The sequence below is a fragment of the Lytechinus variegatus genome, chromosome 12 (assembly GCF_018143015.1).
Source record: "Lytechinus variegatus isolate NC3 chromosome 12, Lvar_3.0, whole genome shotgun sequence".
Taxonomy (NCBI): domain Eukaryota; kingdom Metazoa; phylum Echinodermata; class Echinoidea; order Temnopleuroida; family Toxopneustidae; genus Lytechinus; species Lytechinus variegatus.
The window spans coordinates 26,798,249-26,814,811 of NC_054751.1; the positions used below are offsets into that span (position 1 = coordinate 26,798,249).

General features: G+C 35.9%; 1 protein-coding gene across 3 annotated transcripts in view; it reads right to left on the minus strand.

The window, feature by feature from the left end:
• LOC121425049 (SH3 and PX domain-containing protein 2A-like) overlaps positions 1 to 16,563 on the minus strand; it is a 65,395-nt gene that overhangs the window by 30,720 nt on the left and 18,112 nt on the right. For all 3 annotated transcript variants that reach the window (XM_041620997.1, XM_041620999.1, XM_041620998.1), the window contains exons 3-6: positions 12,961 to 13,041; positions 11,837 to 11,912; positions 2,358 to 2,434; positions 884 to 978 (exon numbers count right to left, since the gene is read on the minus strand). In XM_041620997.1, the coding sequence (XP_041476931.1) occupies positions 884 to 978; positions 2,358 to 2,434; positions 11,837 to 11,912; positions 12,961 to 13,041 (329 nt within the window). The remainder of the gene's footprint in view (positions 1 to 883; positions 979 to 2,357; positions 2,435 to 11,836; positions 11,913 to 12,960; positions 13,042 to 16,563) is intronic.

Below are 16,563 nucleotides of genomic sequence, written 5' to 3' on the forward strand. Positions count from 1 at the left end.
TAGAAACCAGTCACCTAGATGAAGATCATTATAGATTTGCTTTGTGTTAAAGAAGTCTTTATTGATAAAGCAGTCAAATTCACATACAGAGTCTGATTTGTAACATAAAAGAGAACATATTTCAAATAAATACAAAAGGTATGCTTGTGTAAAGGAGTATTAGCAGTTCCAGATGATCAACTACATGTAGACTTTGCCCTCCTGGCCTCTATCAACAGCAAATTCCTAGATCTACCACTGACAGACACTTGATGTAGAAAATAATTTATCAATGTTTCTGAACAATCTGATCCTCTGCCAGCACCATTCAAGGGCCACACAGAGTTTGCATTAAACGTTAGTCATTCATATCCAAATAACAGATTTCTTTTTTAGGAAACCTGAATACCCATTGTCATTTTCCCCATTTCATAAGATAAATTTGTTTAAATGAGTTCCTTTTATCATCCGGAAGCTTCTTTCACTGCTTTCAAATGACACTGAACTACATACATATTGTACAAGTGGTGCAAATGAATCAAAATTTCAATAATTTTATTTGTTTCACTGTGCTTCTTCATTTCTCAATGATCAAATTAAATAATGAAGTAATAATCCTGCTTTACATTGTCTTCGTATTCATAAACCCTTCAAACATCCAAAGAAGACAGGATCTCTAGACTATTCTTGTACTGCAAAGTCAAGTTGTCTTGAAAGAAGCCCATTCTATGCTATAAAAAGTTATGTGGTCGATAAAGGGTAGGTCCAACCATACATCATAAAATCCTGAAACACTTCATTCATAGGTCATCCAGTCACCATACTTTGGGGGTCAAAACTCTTTCAAACATGAAATATTAATCATAACAATATAATTCTTTTAAAGAGGTACATGTACACTCACTCTGGCGAAGGAGGACTGACATCCTCCGGCGTAGGCGTGAAGAAATCGATCACTTCCTTACTGTCAGATATTTTTCCTGGTAACTTTACTAAAGCCTTAAAAACAAAACAAACAGCGGCAAAATATATATTAAAGTAATATCAGATTTTGAAAGCAATAGGGGAAAAGCCAAACAGGAGGAAAGGATATACAGGAAGAAGACAAAATAATATTTTGTTTTACTGTGGTAACTACTGATTGTAAGCAGAGTGACCTGTGTATTCATAATGCAAAACATTAATGAAAATTGATATGATTTAAAATGAAAAGGTGATATTACATGTAATAAACTCAATGACTGTAATACCTCGGTCACATTTGCTTTACGGTGGCCGTACAGCGTGTAGACGGCGAGTAAGCGTTGCATGTATCTTTCCCATCCTGCCTCGCTTTTGCCAATACTTCATGCTCTAATGAATAATACTTGTTTCACTTTTATATTTTTATTTGCATCCAATATCTCTTGTTGATATCTTAGTTTCCATCTTTTTCTTTAAAATGGTTGTATTTTTTATATAAACTATATATACTTTCTCTTTCTTTCATTTTTTCCTATCCTTCTTTCTTTTTTTTTTGGTGGGAGGTCTTTCTTTCATTCTTTACTACTCGTTCTCTCTGAACTCCCTATTTTAATACATATTCCAACCTTTCTTGCACCTTATCAAACCAGGAAGTTTCAATTGAATGAAAGCAAGGTAACTGATGAGAGGGCATACAGTCTGATTACATAACACATGATTCATCTTGGGGTTCTCTTTGTAGTAGAGTACATGTAGAAGGGTTGATTGGTCTGTGTTCATCAATGTAAATGTGAAACGAACCCAATATTGCTAAATGTACAGGTACCCTGTAAAAAAGTTTTTGAACATGTTAAACTGTGACTCTTTTGTTTCCTGTATAAACTACATACACTATATATCTATACACACTTCAGATCAGAGTGTGGGTCACATTATGTCTGGAAGAGTCTACATATTGCCTATATTTCTTTCTAAATAATTTCAATTATTATACATGTAGCTTATCTTAGAATTTAATCCAAAGACAAGAAAGTCATCATTGCACTATTTTTTTATTTTTATTTTTTTTGGGGGGAGGCGGGGGTCCTTTTTGTCCATGGGACTGTGAAATTTAAACATTATGCATTGAATACTATTTTTTAAATATGAAACTACACCTCAATTCCAAAGATCAGACAAATTACATCTGTACATATAAGAAGTTAAATATCAGTATAGTAAATCAGCATTCCCCCACCCAACACGCACACACCCATTCTTACCCGACATTATTCATCTATTGGAGGAAGTCTTTTCATTGCAAGGATCACAAAATAATATTAATATTTCATATTACCATCTGTAAAAATAATGAATTTAAAAATGTAAAACACCCCTCCCCCCCACACTCACACAGACAAATAACCCATTCTTACCTGACAGTATTCATCTATTGGAGCAAGTCTTTTCAGAGCAACTTCTCTTACATGACTTCTTCCAAACAGCTTCTTACCTATAAATCAATCAATTTAAACAAAAATTGTTACAAGAAAGTGAAACTTGCATCAGTGTTCCTTTTAAAGTCTTTGTTTGAAATTCTACAATTTTTACTTACTTCACTCTAACTTTCTGCTTTCTTTTGATTCTTGTTTTAATGTTCATTTTTCTGAAATAATTTCTTTTTTAATGAACATGTTCCACAATTTTCTAATTTTACCTTATTAAAAAAAAAGAAATTAAGCTCTAGTACATGTAGAAAGGAAGTATAATTGTATTTAAAAAATAATGATATAAAAATATTAACATTATTTGTAATCAATATTTCACATTCATTACACGGAAATCTTTGGACAGAGAGTGATCTACATGCATTGGGTCACTTTGGATGCCCATGTCATGGTCAAACATTAGATTTCATGGGAATCACAAGGCTATACTGCTATAGTATTATCAATAATGTAGAGGGTACTATTCAATAAAACAAAGGATGCATTTCCAATGGGTATAAACAAAAATCAAAATTAAATGGGATTTTGGAAAAATGGGAAAAAAATTTGGTCCTTTGAAATTTGAAACAATGATCAAGCTTTCATAGAAGGTCAAGTACTCCCAAATCTCAAATCAACGCCTTGTGATGAAATGTGGTCTGGTGACCATAGCAACCTTTTTCCAAACATTACCAAACATGGTAATAGAATATAAATGACCTTTAAAATGATCTTAGAATATACACTTCAAATTACTGATGAAGTACATGTAGATAGTATAATAGTACCATCTTTTTATCAGTTCAATACATCTTTTTGCATCAATTGGAAGCCCATAAAAAAACAGTAAGCATCCAAAGGCACATTCAAAAAAGTACTGTAGAATGTGCGGATATATGACAAATGCAAGCCAAGGGCTGGGGAGTGGTTTTGAAAGTGGGGAGGGTGCTGATGACCATTAAAAAAAAATATTGCAATAAGGTAGGCCTAGTATTGTTACTGCTTGTATATACATGTAAAAAGTGGGTGGGGGAGCTGAAGCAACTTCAGCCTGACCCCCCCCCCACCCCGCACCATGCCCAGGCAGGTTGTCCAAGAAATCCATAAAATCATCTAAAGGCCCACAATATGTGAAAATGATCTACATATGAGTATGACGGAAAACCAAGATGAATTTGATGTTGATTTTGTGTTAAGCCCCTCTCACATGAAAAAGATAATTTTGACATTTAATAAAGCACGCAAGATCAAAAGGCAACATGACCAATATCTACACATTTGCCTTCATTTAATGTGCATACATGTATAAATGAAGAACATTTTGATAGAAAAATCTCTTTGAATAAAACCTTCACATACCTCAATTAATCCAGGACAACCCGAAAGAGGAAGTAATACTTTGCCTTCATTACATCTCAATTGAAAGTAAGATTAAAGATAAATGAGTGTATAGCAGTATAGAAAGGGAAAAAGCAAGGGCAAACTTGTCACAATATCATCACAGATCCAGGTCTGGTACGGATACATTAATTACACTTTGTGAAATCATGAAATCTATTATTAAAAGGTAATGTTGTACACTGAAGAAATTGTAACACAAAGGTAATTACAGACCTACATGTAACATCCGGCTGGAATGCAATGCTTATTTTGCTTTATTCTCAGTAAATATACATTTTTTCTACAAACGGCATTCAATGCACATATTTTTCATTTTTGACACTTGGGTGGTGATTTTCATTGGACTATCAATGTTTTAAAATGGTTAAAACTGGAAATAGCATTTAATGTCTACTTTCCATCATACAGGCTATGTGTAGGCATAGTGCCTATTTGTAAATGACCTGTCTGTTTTAATGTTCAGAATATGATATCAGACAGTGTGAACAAAACCTGACTATTTGCCAAGATGAAGATTGGCTCAGGTTTGAACGTTTCCTCTCTTCCTAGAAGTTCAGTAGACCTGAAGCTTAGTCACGATGTATCAGCACTTCAACCAAGCTGCAATCACTTTCACATAGGGCCTACATAATGTAGGATTGTACAATTACACGAACACAAAAGAAGTATACATGTACACTTGCTTCTAGTCTTTGAGTGACCTTTATAAAGGCATAATACTTTTCTTTAGTTTTTCCATGAGGGATGAAATAAATTTCTAAATTAATCAAAGTAAAACATGGAACACCTTTGGTAGTCATAACTGCACTATTTTTCAGCAGTTCAGTGCTGACTTTGAAGAGAACAGAACCATAAGTTTGTTACCTCAATTACATGTAACCTTTCATCTTGACACTTGGCTATTAACAAAACTTGTTTTTCATTTCATATCAATTGTCATATCCAATGTCATATGGTACAAATTTCCTTCAGATTTGATCTAATACTTTTGAGATGATGAACAAAATATAATTTTGGTCTGAGTTTAATTGTTTTGAAATATCCTTTCACTCCCGGGGGGGCCACTTACATTGAGGAGTGGATACCATGCGCAACCAAAAAAACACGTAAAAAGGATGTCTTTTTCACGATAGGGCACGTTACGTACATAACGTGATAAGGGTGTCAAAAACACAAAAATACTGAAAAAAGGGTATCTCTTTCGCTAGGAAAATTACGTGTTTAGGGTTGAATTTGCGGGGATGATAAAACAAAATTAAAATGTTTTATAAAGGATGTCCTTTTTGCCTCAACACTTCGTGTTTAGAGTCCGATTTGCGCGAGGTGTAAAAGGTGGGGTCGTACTAAACCAAATAAGATAAAGCCGACAACCGAAGGACCCGTAACAATTAAAACATTCCTGTACTTGTTTAGGGGTTCATTTCAGGTAAGATTTGCCAAGAGTATCGTTTTGTTTCCAATACTCGTTAAGGGTAGGGTTTCACATGCCCATACTTGTTAAGGGGTGCATTTTCAGAATATGGAAATTACGTGTTAAGGGTGCTTTTCGCGACCCCATGGTCGCGCATGGTATCCACTCATGAATGGAAGTGGCCCCCCCGGGCTTTCACTTTAATATATGTACAGATGAGACAAAAATACATTGAAATATTTCATTTCAATTTTTTATATCCAAAAGAAAATGTGAGAATATGAACACTCTTATAAATGTACATGTAAACATAATTACTGTGAAATTAAGTAGAACTAAAAAATTTCAATAACTTTTAAACTTCACACTCGATACAAGCACTGATGGAGATTTCACTGCTGTGCTTCATTCATCTGATGCTTTTTCATTGGGGTAGACCTGAACTTAACATGGATAGTATTCAAATATTGATTGTGATGCGATGAGGGAGCTGCCTTCCAACCATATATGCTGAACATTGCCCGCCCATTAATAGGATTGATTCAGATATCTATGGAAGGCCACCAACACCATAACCTGCTGTAGAGAATGTGTCAGAGCATGGTACCCAGGAACTTTTCCATATTTTGCACATACAGTATTTGTCATAGCAACTCCAAGTGTTGATATGTTCCAACAAAGAGTTCTGGATGTTTTGTGCCATGTACATGTATGATTGAGGCGTTAATTATCAAGAGTTTCCAACACTGCCTGTAATAGTGATGGTGAGTTTCATAACCAACTTTATTTCTAATGCATCTTTCGGTTTAGACTTAACACGAAAACCACACAAACCCATTACCTTACCATGATATAATTCTGAAGGAAAAAAAAAAGATATTTGCTTTCCATACAATAGTTCATTACAATGCGATTAAACCCTCCATCTTTGGCAGCAAAGGGCAATACTGTAATATAGCAACTTTAATAATATGACACATACAGATAAAATGGCATGGAGCATTACAGCCACACAATATCATGGCATCCAAACTTTAAGAATATCCATTGAAAACAAATATGTTTTGTAAGATGCTTCAGGCAAGACACCTGCCCTGAAATGCCTAGGAAAGTCACTAGGTGGTTTCAGACCGCCTCGAAGTTCGCCAGTTCCAGGTATTCTCTGATCGGGAAATTTACCCCGATCAGAAAATACCAGGTATTTTGGTAATGTGAAAGCAAACTACGCGTAATCTCCCCGAAAGAAAATACCCGCTAAATAGTAGGTACTTGGCGAAATTACGAGAACTTTCGTGGGGATTTTTCCAAGGTCGCAAGTATTTTGGCGATGTGAAAGCAAATTACGGGAACTTTTATCCCAGCGTGTCGTTGGGCGCGGCGGCGTGGGTGGCTGCTGGGCTAGAGATTTTGAATCTCCCGCCTTGCCTGCTTATCAGACCACACTGCGCATGCTCGTAACTTCGGGAACTTATCCCGAAGGATGTGTTTCGGGGCGGTCTGAATGCAGGAATAATTAACGGGTATTTTTTAGCCTTAAAAAGTTCTCGTAATTTAACGGGGATTCTTGTGATCGAGGCGGTTTGAAACCGCCTATTGATGTACATTATGTAAGTCCAAAAGATGGATGGAAGAGTGGATGGAATGTGCACACCTCATAAATTTGAAAATCTAATGTAGAATGTATAATTGCACAGCCCGTAAAATGAGTGATTTACCCCTTCTTTCGGGTTCCATGACATTTGCTCCAGTGACAATTGCTCAACTTAAATACCACATTCAAATCGAATGTCGAACTTCAACCCTGGCCTGAATTTAGAGTGCCCTATGGCCTAACCTTAGCCAGGGGGGGATGGCACTTTAACGAGTGGATACCAGAATATCCGAGTGGATAATGCAATAAGGGTGTCAAAAACACTAAAATAATGATAAAGGGTATCTATTTCTCTAGGAAAGCAATGTGTTTAGGATCAATTTATTTGCGAGGGTATAAAAAAAAGACTAAAATGTTTTAGGATGTTCTTTTTGTCCCAACAGTCAACACTACGTGTTAAGAGTTCGATTTGCATGATTGTAGGTAAAGGTAAAACCGACATCCGTGACATATTATGACAATTAGAAAATCCTGTACTTGTTAAGGGGTTCAATTCAGGAAATACTTGCCAAGGGTATCGTTTTGTTTGCAATACTTTTTAAGGGTAGGGTTTCACACGCAATACTTGCATTTTCAGACAAAAAGAAAAAAATTGTTTAGGATACTTTCCGAGACCCCATGGTCGCGCATGGTATCCACTCGTCAATGGAAGTACCACCCCCCCCACCCCCCCCGGACCTTATCCCAACGTATAAAACGTGACATAAAACCCTATTGCAACTCTAACCCTAACTCTACATCTTCAAAGCCTGGAGCAATTGTCGAAGGAGCAAATGTTGTGTCACCCCTGTATAGAGCTACCAAATTACCCACATGATGAAACCCAAAGCCACAATATCCACAACCTCAAGATCAGCATTACAACATGTACAAGTAGCAGCAGACTTCAGAGATGCCAAGTTCAAAGACCAGCTATGCGGGAGATTTTCTGTGAATCTGAGTGAGATCACTGACATTGTGTACAATGTCTATGGGGATAGGCTGTGATAGTTGCGTGAGACAGAGATTTTAGGGGATGACCAAGAGTCCAAAATGCTTGAGTCTCACGCATAATACGTGAGACTTGGTAGCTCTGAGACTTTAGAACAGAAACTTGATCAAGCTTGACAAATTTTGTATTAATTATTCCCTTTTGTAGGCTATATGTAGGTACCCACACTCTTCATCAATTTGGACTAAAAATAAAATAAGTAAAGCCTTGTTCAGGATTACTTGTTTAATAAAGCCAAACTTATTATGTATGTGTGTAGGTGATTAGAGACGTTGCGATATAAAGTGCTACATGTACATGATGTAAAAGCAGAATGTCATCTTTACACCTTGTCCATGAATGACCATGTAATGAGGTACACAAGAATGAAAATGAGCTGTACTTTATAGTTTGGCAATAGCAAATTTTTTTACAGGGTTTTTGTACCCATCCTGTAAAATATTCAGTTTCCACCAACCATGACAAGCGAGTGCTATACTTGCATTACGCACATAAATATCACTTCAGGCAAACATTACCTAAAAACCATCCAGTTGAACCTGTATGAGGTGACAACATGAATTTTCAACCAAAAATTATGTGGTTCACTTCATTGAATATGACACAACACTTTTTAAAAAAAATAAATCTTATCTTGTCTTTCTGTTAATGCCCCCAATAATCATATTGATTATTATAGCATATGACGTCAAGATTGACTTGACTGGAATTTTGCTGGGACCGGCATGTGCAATACACTGGGTGAACACCCTACTCTTTGACAAATAGTGTATTGGTTTTAACGTGGATAGGTTGTGACTCTCCAACATTTGCGTCCTTTCCGATGGACGGAGTGTTTTCCAACTGCATTTACACAAGCATTGAATACAGTGGTGAGGCACGTTTACACACAACACTATAGCATCAGATTTTTTTGTTAGACATATTTCGGCATAAGTGGGACTCTAACCCCTCACATTGAGATCTACGATCTTATCCGAAACATGCGCTCTAACCGACTGAGCTACGCTGCCTCCCCATAACTAATCTAACATTCACAAAAAGAAATAGGTCCTTGACTAGTAGACAAGATAAACAACATTGTACAGACTAGAAATTTGTCTGCAGACTAGAAATTAGTCTGCAGACACAGACTCTTGGTTTTTGCAATGTTGTATAGTGCATAATTCAGAGTCTGAAGTAGTGAGACTAGATTCACTATGTACATGTACTGTAGCTGGCTCTACAGACAGAGTTTTTTTTAGTCTAGTCTTCACTCCAGACCCGTTATTGGTAAATGTTGAATATGAATTTGTGCTTGCACAATAACTAGAATTCAGAAAGGTGGGCTACTGAAACCAAGTAATTATATTAGGGCAAGTCCAAGAATTCGCGCGCGTTACGTATGGGACATTTCAGAGGCTTAATGGCCTGAAAAATAGTGTTAAATGACTTTGATTAGATTGAATACCCTCATGATGGTAGACATCTAGGAGAAGAATAATCATGCAAAAATTGGTGACATTTGACCTTGACCTTTTAGAGGGAAAAGATGGGCCGTTACGTATGGGACGCAGAAAAAAGACAATTTTTGAAACATTTTTTTCAAGTTCAGAATTCTCTGAAAGTATTTCATTCGACAACTTGTAACTTACTGTGATAAAAGTCACAATACTCTAGTATATCTAAGTCAAGTTTCATGTCATATGCAAAATCCCTCTAATTACAGACTCTAATTAAACAAATTAATGACATGTTACGTGTGGGACATTTTGGCCCCATAGAGAACGTAAACAATTTTCCCCAGAATTCAAAAAATTGATATAATTTAAAATATGGAAATAACAAAAGTGTTTCAGTCTTTTAAAATGTTCTATTGAGACATATTTGATATGACTGAAGAGGAAATTAGCCATTTCAACATTTTTTTTCTTGTTTTTCATGGTTTCATGAATTTCTTATGTACATGTATTTCTATTGTTTTTTATTTTTTCATATTTTTCTATTTTCACAAATTTTTTGCTTCAATTGCTTTCATTAATCAGTATTCATAACAAATCAGTGTTTAAAAACTAAAGAAAAGGTAAATATTCTCTTTTTAGAGCACCCTTGAAATTTGTTTTTCTCCATTCACTTTGTACACAAATCTCCCCATTGATATTGTGTGTAAATGTCCCATACGTAACATGTTGTCCCAGACGTAACAACTTTTTAATTAACTTTTAATTAAAAGGTGAACTCTATTTTTGAAACTTATTGGGGTATAACATTTTCATACTTTATAAATTAGAACTTCCCAGAGATGCAACAATACAAGTATTGTATTATGAGAAATAACTTAAACAAACATCCTGAAACTGTTACGTATGGGACATTCCAACCTTGGACAAGACCTAATTTGCATAATTAGATGACACCACTTTTTTTCCCCCCAAAGTAATAAGATGTTAGGGGTCCATGTCCCACCTATGACTAAATCTCAAAAGTTTTCTTTTCATTTTCTATGAGTTTTTATAATTGTCCCATACGTAACGTCCATTTTACCACTTATGCAAATTAGGTGCCCAAAATTAGCATAAATATGCGTATTATCAATTTTTTCTTAATGAAATTTTAAAATTCAACATTTTGGCTTTCTTATCCCACCAAAGATAACTTCTTAAATTAAAGATGAAATTTTGGCTTTTAGGGTGACCTTTTCTTGGACTTGCCCATATAATATACATGCATATGGTTCATTAATTCAAAACAGAGGGCTCAATAACAAACCTATTGTGAATTCAGAGCCCTGCTTTAAAAGCAAGGTGCAGTGTATACTCATTGTTGGACATTTTGTCAATATACAGTTCACTACGCATTAAAACTCAAGTTAAGCATACTTAATACATGAATCCTGCAAATCCCAAATAGATCTACTGTCCTACTTTAAAGGTCAAGTCCACCTCAGAAAAATGTTGATTTGAATCAATAGAGAAAATCAGACAAGCACAATACTAAAGATTTCATCAAAATCGGATGTAAAATAAGAAAGTTACGACATTTCAAAGTTTCTCTTAGTTTTAACAAAATAGTTACATGAACGAGCCAGTTACATCCAAATGAGAGAGTTGATGATGTCACTCACTCACTATTTCTTTTGATTTTTATTGTTTGAATTATACAATATTTCAATTTTTACGAATTTGACGATTAGGACCTCCTTGCCTAAAGCAAAAAAGTTTAAAATAATGGAATTCCACGCGTTCGGGGAGGAATGAAACTTCATTTCACATGACAATGACGAGAAAATCAAAATATTTCATATTTCAAACAATAAAAAACAAAAGAAATAGTGAGTGAATGACATCATCGACTCTCATTTGGATGTAGCTGACTCGTTCATGTATCTAGTTTTGTGAAATGAAGCGAAACTTTGAAATGTCATAACTTTCTTATTTTACATCCGATTTTGATGAAATTTTCAGTGTTATGCTTGTTGAATTTTTTTCTTCTTATTCAAATCAAGTTTTTGTTGGGGTGGACTTGTCCTTTAAAATAAGAGAAGAAAGCGAAACAATTCAAGCTGCTATTTGTAAACAGTGAATCAAATTTCCAAACCTTTATCTGATCAGAGCGTACACTGTACCATCACCACATCCTGCCATTTTGTTCGAAAGTATGGTATCCTCCGAAAGAAGAGCAAAAGTGACAATTATTACTATTTTTCCTGGGCAATGTATATCTTAACTTGATTCTTTACAGTATGTACACATAGATTGCCTCAGTCATCATAAAAAACAATGAACAGCCACATTACAATGTATGCACATGTATAGGATTACTTACTGCCTAATATTGAATAGTGTGCTCCAAGCAAACCCCATGCTTACATACTGTGCGAATTTCCAACAAATCATGAGTGCTACAGTCACACCATGAGACTGACTCCAAACCGATCATCCATTGGCTTGGAGCCGATTTCGTTGGTATGACTGGGGCATGAATCTTCATCTTACCTGGCAGGAATGGGATACACCTTGAAGATGGGTTGTTAGCACCGGCTTCCTCTGGAAACTTAGACAGAAGTTTGTTCTGGAAGTAAAAATATTAACCAAGACAGGTAAATGTTGATTTAATTAAAGGTATTGGCCCGTATTCTGATAGCAGGTTTAACTTAAACTTCGGTTTAAAGTTGTGGTTTAAGTATGGACAGCCAATTGATACATAAATCACTAACAGTAGAGGTATCATACTTCAGCTCATTTGGCTCTCAAATCATTCATAATTGTCTAGGAAGTGTATGATAGATGATTATCTTCACCATCGATGAATCAGGAAAGAGCAGAGTAAACACAAGAAACATACAACTTAATAAAAATTTTGATACTTTTGGCTTTCCATACTTAAACCACAACTTTAAACCTGAGTTTAAGTTAAACCTGCTATCAGAATATGGGCCATTAGGTTTAAGTTGATCTGACTTTAAAATACATGTATGTCTCAGCGGCAAGGTCCCAATGTCACCTGTGTCTGTGACTCTGTGTTATGTTGTAAGTATGAAGCACAGAAAATATATTTTTGCACCTGACAATCATTTTTTTTAAGTTCTAGAAAACAGTGAAAAATAAACTAACCAGAAACACCATCCCTAAATCATTTCATTAACATGTACATTTCAGATCCCCCGGGAGATAAATAAAATAATGATATAACACTTTCATGAAGACTTCTACAGAAAAGAATTGCGTCGATATATATTGAGTACCGGTAATTTTCCTGTTCTGGTATAAAGGAAAAATGAAACAAGATGTATTTTATGTAGCAGGTTTGTATGTATACATGTACACCATGAAGGGATTTTTACAGAACTTTTAACAAAATAATTCCTCAATAGCCAAATAAGCTGCTACTCAACTTAATAGAGATGTAAAATTATTTCCTGGTATATACACTAAATGAAGTCCAGTGGAATTTTACATTAAAAAAATCACAGTCTATCATTTAAATTAATATACTGCATTGGAATTGGTATCAATTTTCAGTTCATTTGTCTCTTCTTATTCATATTCTATATTTTCTAGCCAAAAAAAGATAAACTGCAATAATACTATTAATAGCTCAGTGGTATGATAACACTTACCTGGAAGTCAAAGAAAGAGCTGTATCTCCGGTAGACCACATTGACAGATCCATCCGACCAAGTCACATGGATGATATAAACCTTTAAATGAAATGAGCACAGATAAAAGATATATGATTCTCTACTCTTTTTTCATTATTAGAAATGAAGAATATTGTGTAGATCTACTATGTATCATTCATTTTCAAATGTTGTTATTACTCTCGTAACAGCTTTAAAGCTGTAACAAACAAGAATTCAAGGCCTCGAGCAAATACAGTACAAGTTTGACAATCTAGCATTAGCATACCTGATAATATGGTAATAGGATAATCATCATCATCATCACTGTCATCATCTGATGAAACCCAAATCCACAAGATCAGTGTTACGACAGGATAGGATAATCATCATCTCATAAAATGCAAATCCACAATATCTACAACCCCCGGGGGGGGGGGGGGCACTCAGTATATAATGCATAGTGGGTATGTGCCGCAGAGGGGATTCCCATTTTTACACTCAAATTCCGTTCCAAGACATAGCATTTTTGTCTTTATATTGAGAAGAAGAACAAAGAAAGCCGCTCCAAGGCATAGCATTTTCTTCTTATCGATAAAAAAGAAAGAAATCCGCTCCATAGCTTCGCATATTTTTCGCTCTCCGCGAGCGCACCCGGCGGAGGCCGCGCTAGCTGCATCATGCACACATGACCGTTCCATAGGGATGCATACGCACTCACGCACTGGCGATCCGTTCCAAGGACCCCCGTTTTCACAAACACTTTAAGTTCCAAAGCCCGTTCCAAGGACCCCCCTTTTTACAATAACCCCCCCCCCCCCCCCCCCCCCCCCGGCTACAACCACAAGATCAGAGTTACAACATGTACAAGTAGCATGCTTAGGTTTTAACTGACAGAAACTTGACAGATGTTATTCCCTTTTTGTACTATTGTAGGTACCCAAACTTTTCATCAATTTGGACTAAAATAACGTACATGTAAAGCCTTGTTCAGGATTAAGATAGATAAGATTTATTTTATTTATACATGGTTAAAAAGCCCAAACAGTTTACAGACTGATTTCCATTGGGGCCGTGTCGAACATTGACAAAGTAAACATTTTAAAATCATTGTTTAACGAACAATATATATGGAACAGAATTGAGCATCAATCAAATATTACAAGGCAATCATTGAAACGTGAAGAGGAGGGGAGGAGAAGAAAAAAAGGAAGAAGGGAAAAGTTAGAGGGAGAAGAAAAAGACAACAGAGAAAATAACAGAAGAAGAAAAGAAGAAGAAGAAAAAGAATAATAATGATAGTAAGAAAAAGACGAAGAAATTATATACCGTTCTCAAAAACATCAATAACTTACAACATGAAATACATGTATCTATCTGTAAATTGGAACAAAGCGGTGTATACATGGCAATAGCAAATATGTACATGGTAAAGTAAAATGTCAAAGTAAATACATGTTTCTATAATGGATAACCGAGCACAAGAAAATGAATACAAGTCATGATTTATCAATGATAAAAGCTAAACATATAAAAATGACTGGAAAATTTATGATAACTAAATATGCACTGAAAATAATTATAAAGCTTGATTAATACTGATGCCATATAAAAGCAAAACATATGAAATAATTGGAAAATAATACACGTACTGGGGACAGAAAATAGAAACTGTCTGTTGATGCTTGATAAAAACAATTAAACAGAAAAAATAGTCATTGTGATCTGTAGGATCTTATTCAAAATTAGATAACCCTTTTGTTAAAGTCCATGTTTTGTTAAACTCTTTTGTTAAACTCCATGTACAGATGTGGACTGCATACCTTAGTAACTAAACTGTAGGCATGATAGGTTGCCAGGTATTTTAACAGGCTGGGTTGTCATAATAAGTAGACTATGGTTTAACAGGTGTATAGGATTACAGACTCTTTGTGTTTCATATTTCTGTTTGGTGTGCTGGCAAGAAAAGCCAAGCCAGCTCACTCTCACTTTTGATTTCGGAGAAGAAGGTCCAATTTGGGGTGTTTCCTAACCAAGGAAAAGGGCGTGTGCCACCCTACCCAGTGCGGGGAGGTTCCTTTCTACTCGATGCCGAATTACGGCTGTCAACCTAGGGTCAGCCCAGAGTCAATGTGGAGTCAATGTAGGTCAGGGTAGCACCTACCCTCTATGTCCAGGTCATGAGTCAAAATGTCATTCGAGGGGAATGACTCACTTCAGTCAGCCGAAGCTATTGTTCGTCGGACTCGACCGTAATTCTTCCAAGTTAGAGCTTCAACTCAACTCTTGTTCTTCGTTCTTCAAGGACACGTGTCTTCTTCGCTGATGACGTCAGTCGTGTTCTTCGTCGTCGTCGATCATCGGCATACTTGTTCCTCGTCATAATCGTCCAATCTTCGTAGTCGTCGTGGTTTGTCGATCTCTTCTGTTTTCGAACTCCGCATTTACCCGATTGAAGGTTTGATCAAGCAATCGATAAACTTTCCAAGATTTTCGGTAACATAATTTAAAGGCCTATTTCCAGATCAATCTCTTCCCATAAACTTGGGACAGTCAATGATGATTATACTCCTTCTCTATATGAAATGATTTATTGAATATCTGTTTGCAATTATACTTATGTTCTCAACGATTCAATGTAAACGACTAATTATATTTTGTGACATTAAATTGATCACTTCATTTATATCTTGAATATCCTTTGGTCTTTTATTCAGGGTGGTTAAGTAGCCTGTAGATTAATAAGTTAATTAGAGCAGTTTCGCTCGTGACATTTGGGGGCTTGTCCGGGAGGTACTTAGCTGTAAAATTCCTAGTTAAAGTCAAGGATTACTCATGTTGAAGGGAAATAGTTAACTGTAATATTCCTATAAATTTTCAAGGCTTATTGATGTTGGAATTAGCGAGTGTAACATGTATGTTCATGAGATGTGTTTATTTGTTTTGCCCTTCTGATTAGGTATTTCAGATCAGTGACATTTGTGACGGTTCGAGGAGACGGGAACTCTCGCACTGTGGTTGCAAGCTTCTGGCACAAGCAAGTGACATTTGGATATTGGTAAGAGAAGGCAAATTCTAAACAAAGAGTCTGTTAACCTAACATATCTATTTCTAACAGTTTAGGATCAACCATGGATTCAAATTTGTTTGAGTTTGGGAGAGAGTTAGGGTTTACAGGTCAAGACCTTTTGTCATTTGTAGAACAGAGAGAAAAAATAGCTCGAGATGAGCGACATGCAGCTAGGGAAGATAGGCAACAACAGCTAGAGTTACAAAAACAAGAGGGAATGTTATTAGATAAGAAACTTGAATTAGCTCGTATCCAGAGTAGTTCCGAAGTAGGAAGTAGTGACGGTGACCGTCGTTCTTTGGCCCCTTCCCCTAAACTCCCTCCTTTCACGGAAGGAAAGGATAGTATGGATGCGTATCTTAATAGATTTGAACGCTATGCTGAAAATCAGGGTTGGCCGCAGACTAGCTGGGCCATAAGTCTTAGTGCTTTACTTCGTGGTAAGTCGTTAGATGTGTACTCAAGGTTGTCAGCTGATCAGGCAAAAGATTATGCAACACTGAAGGATGCTTTATTGAAGAGATTTGAACTCA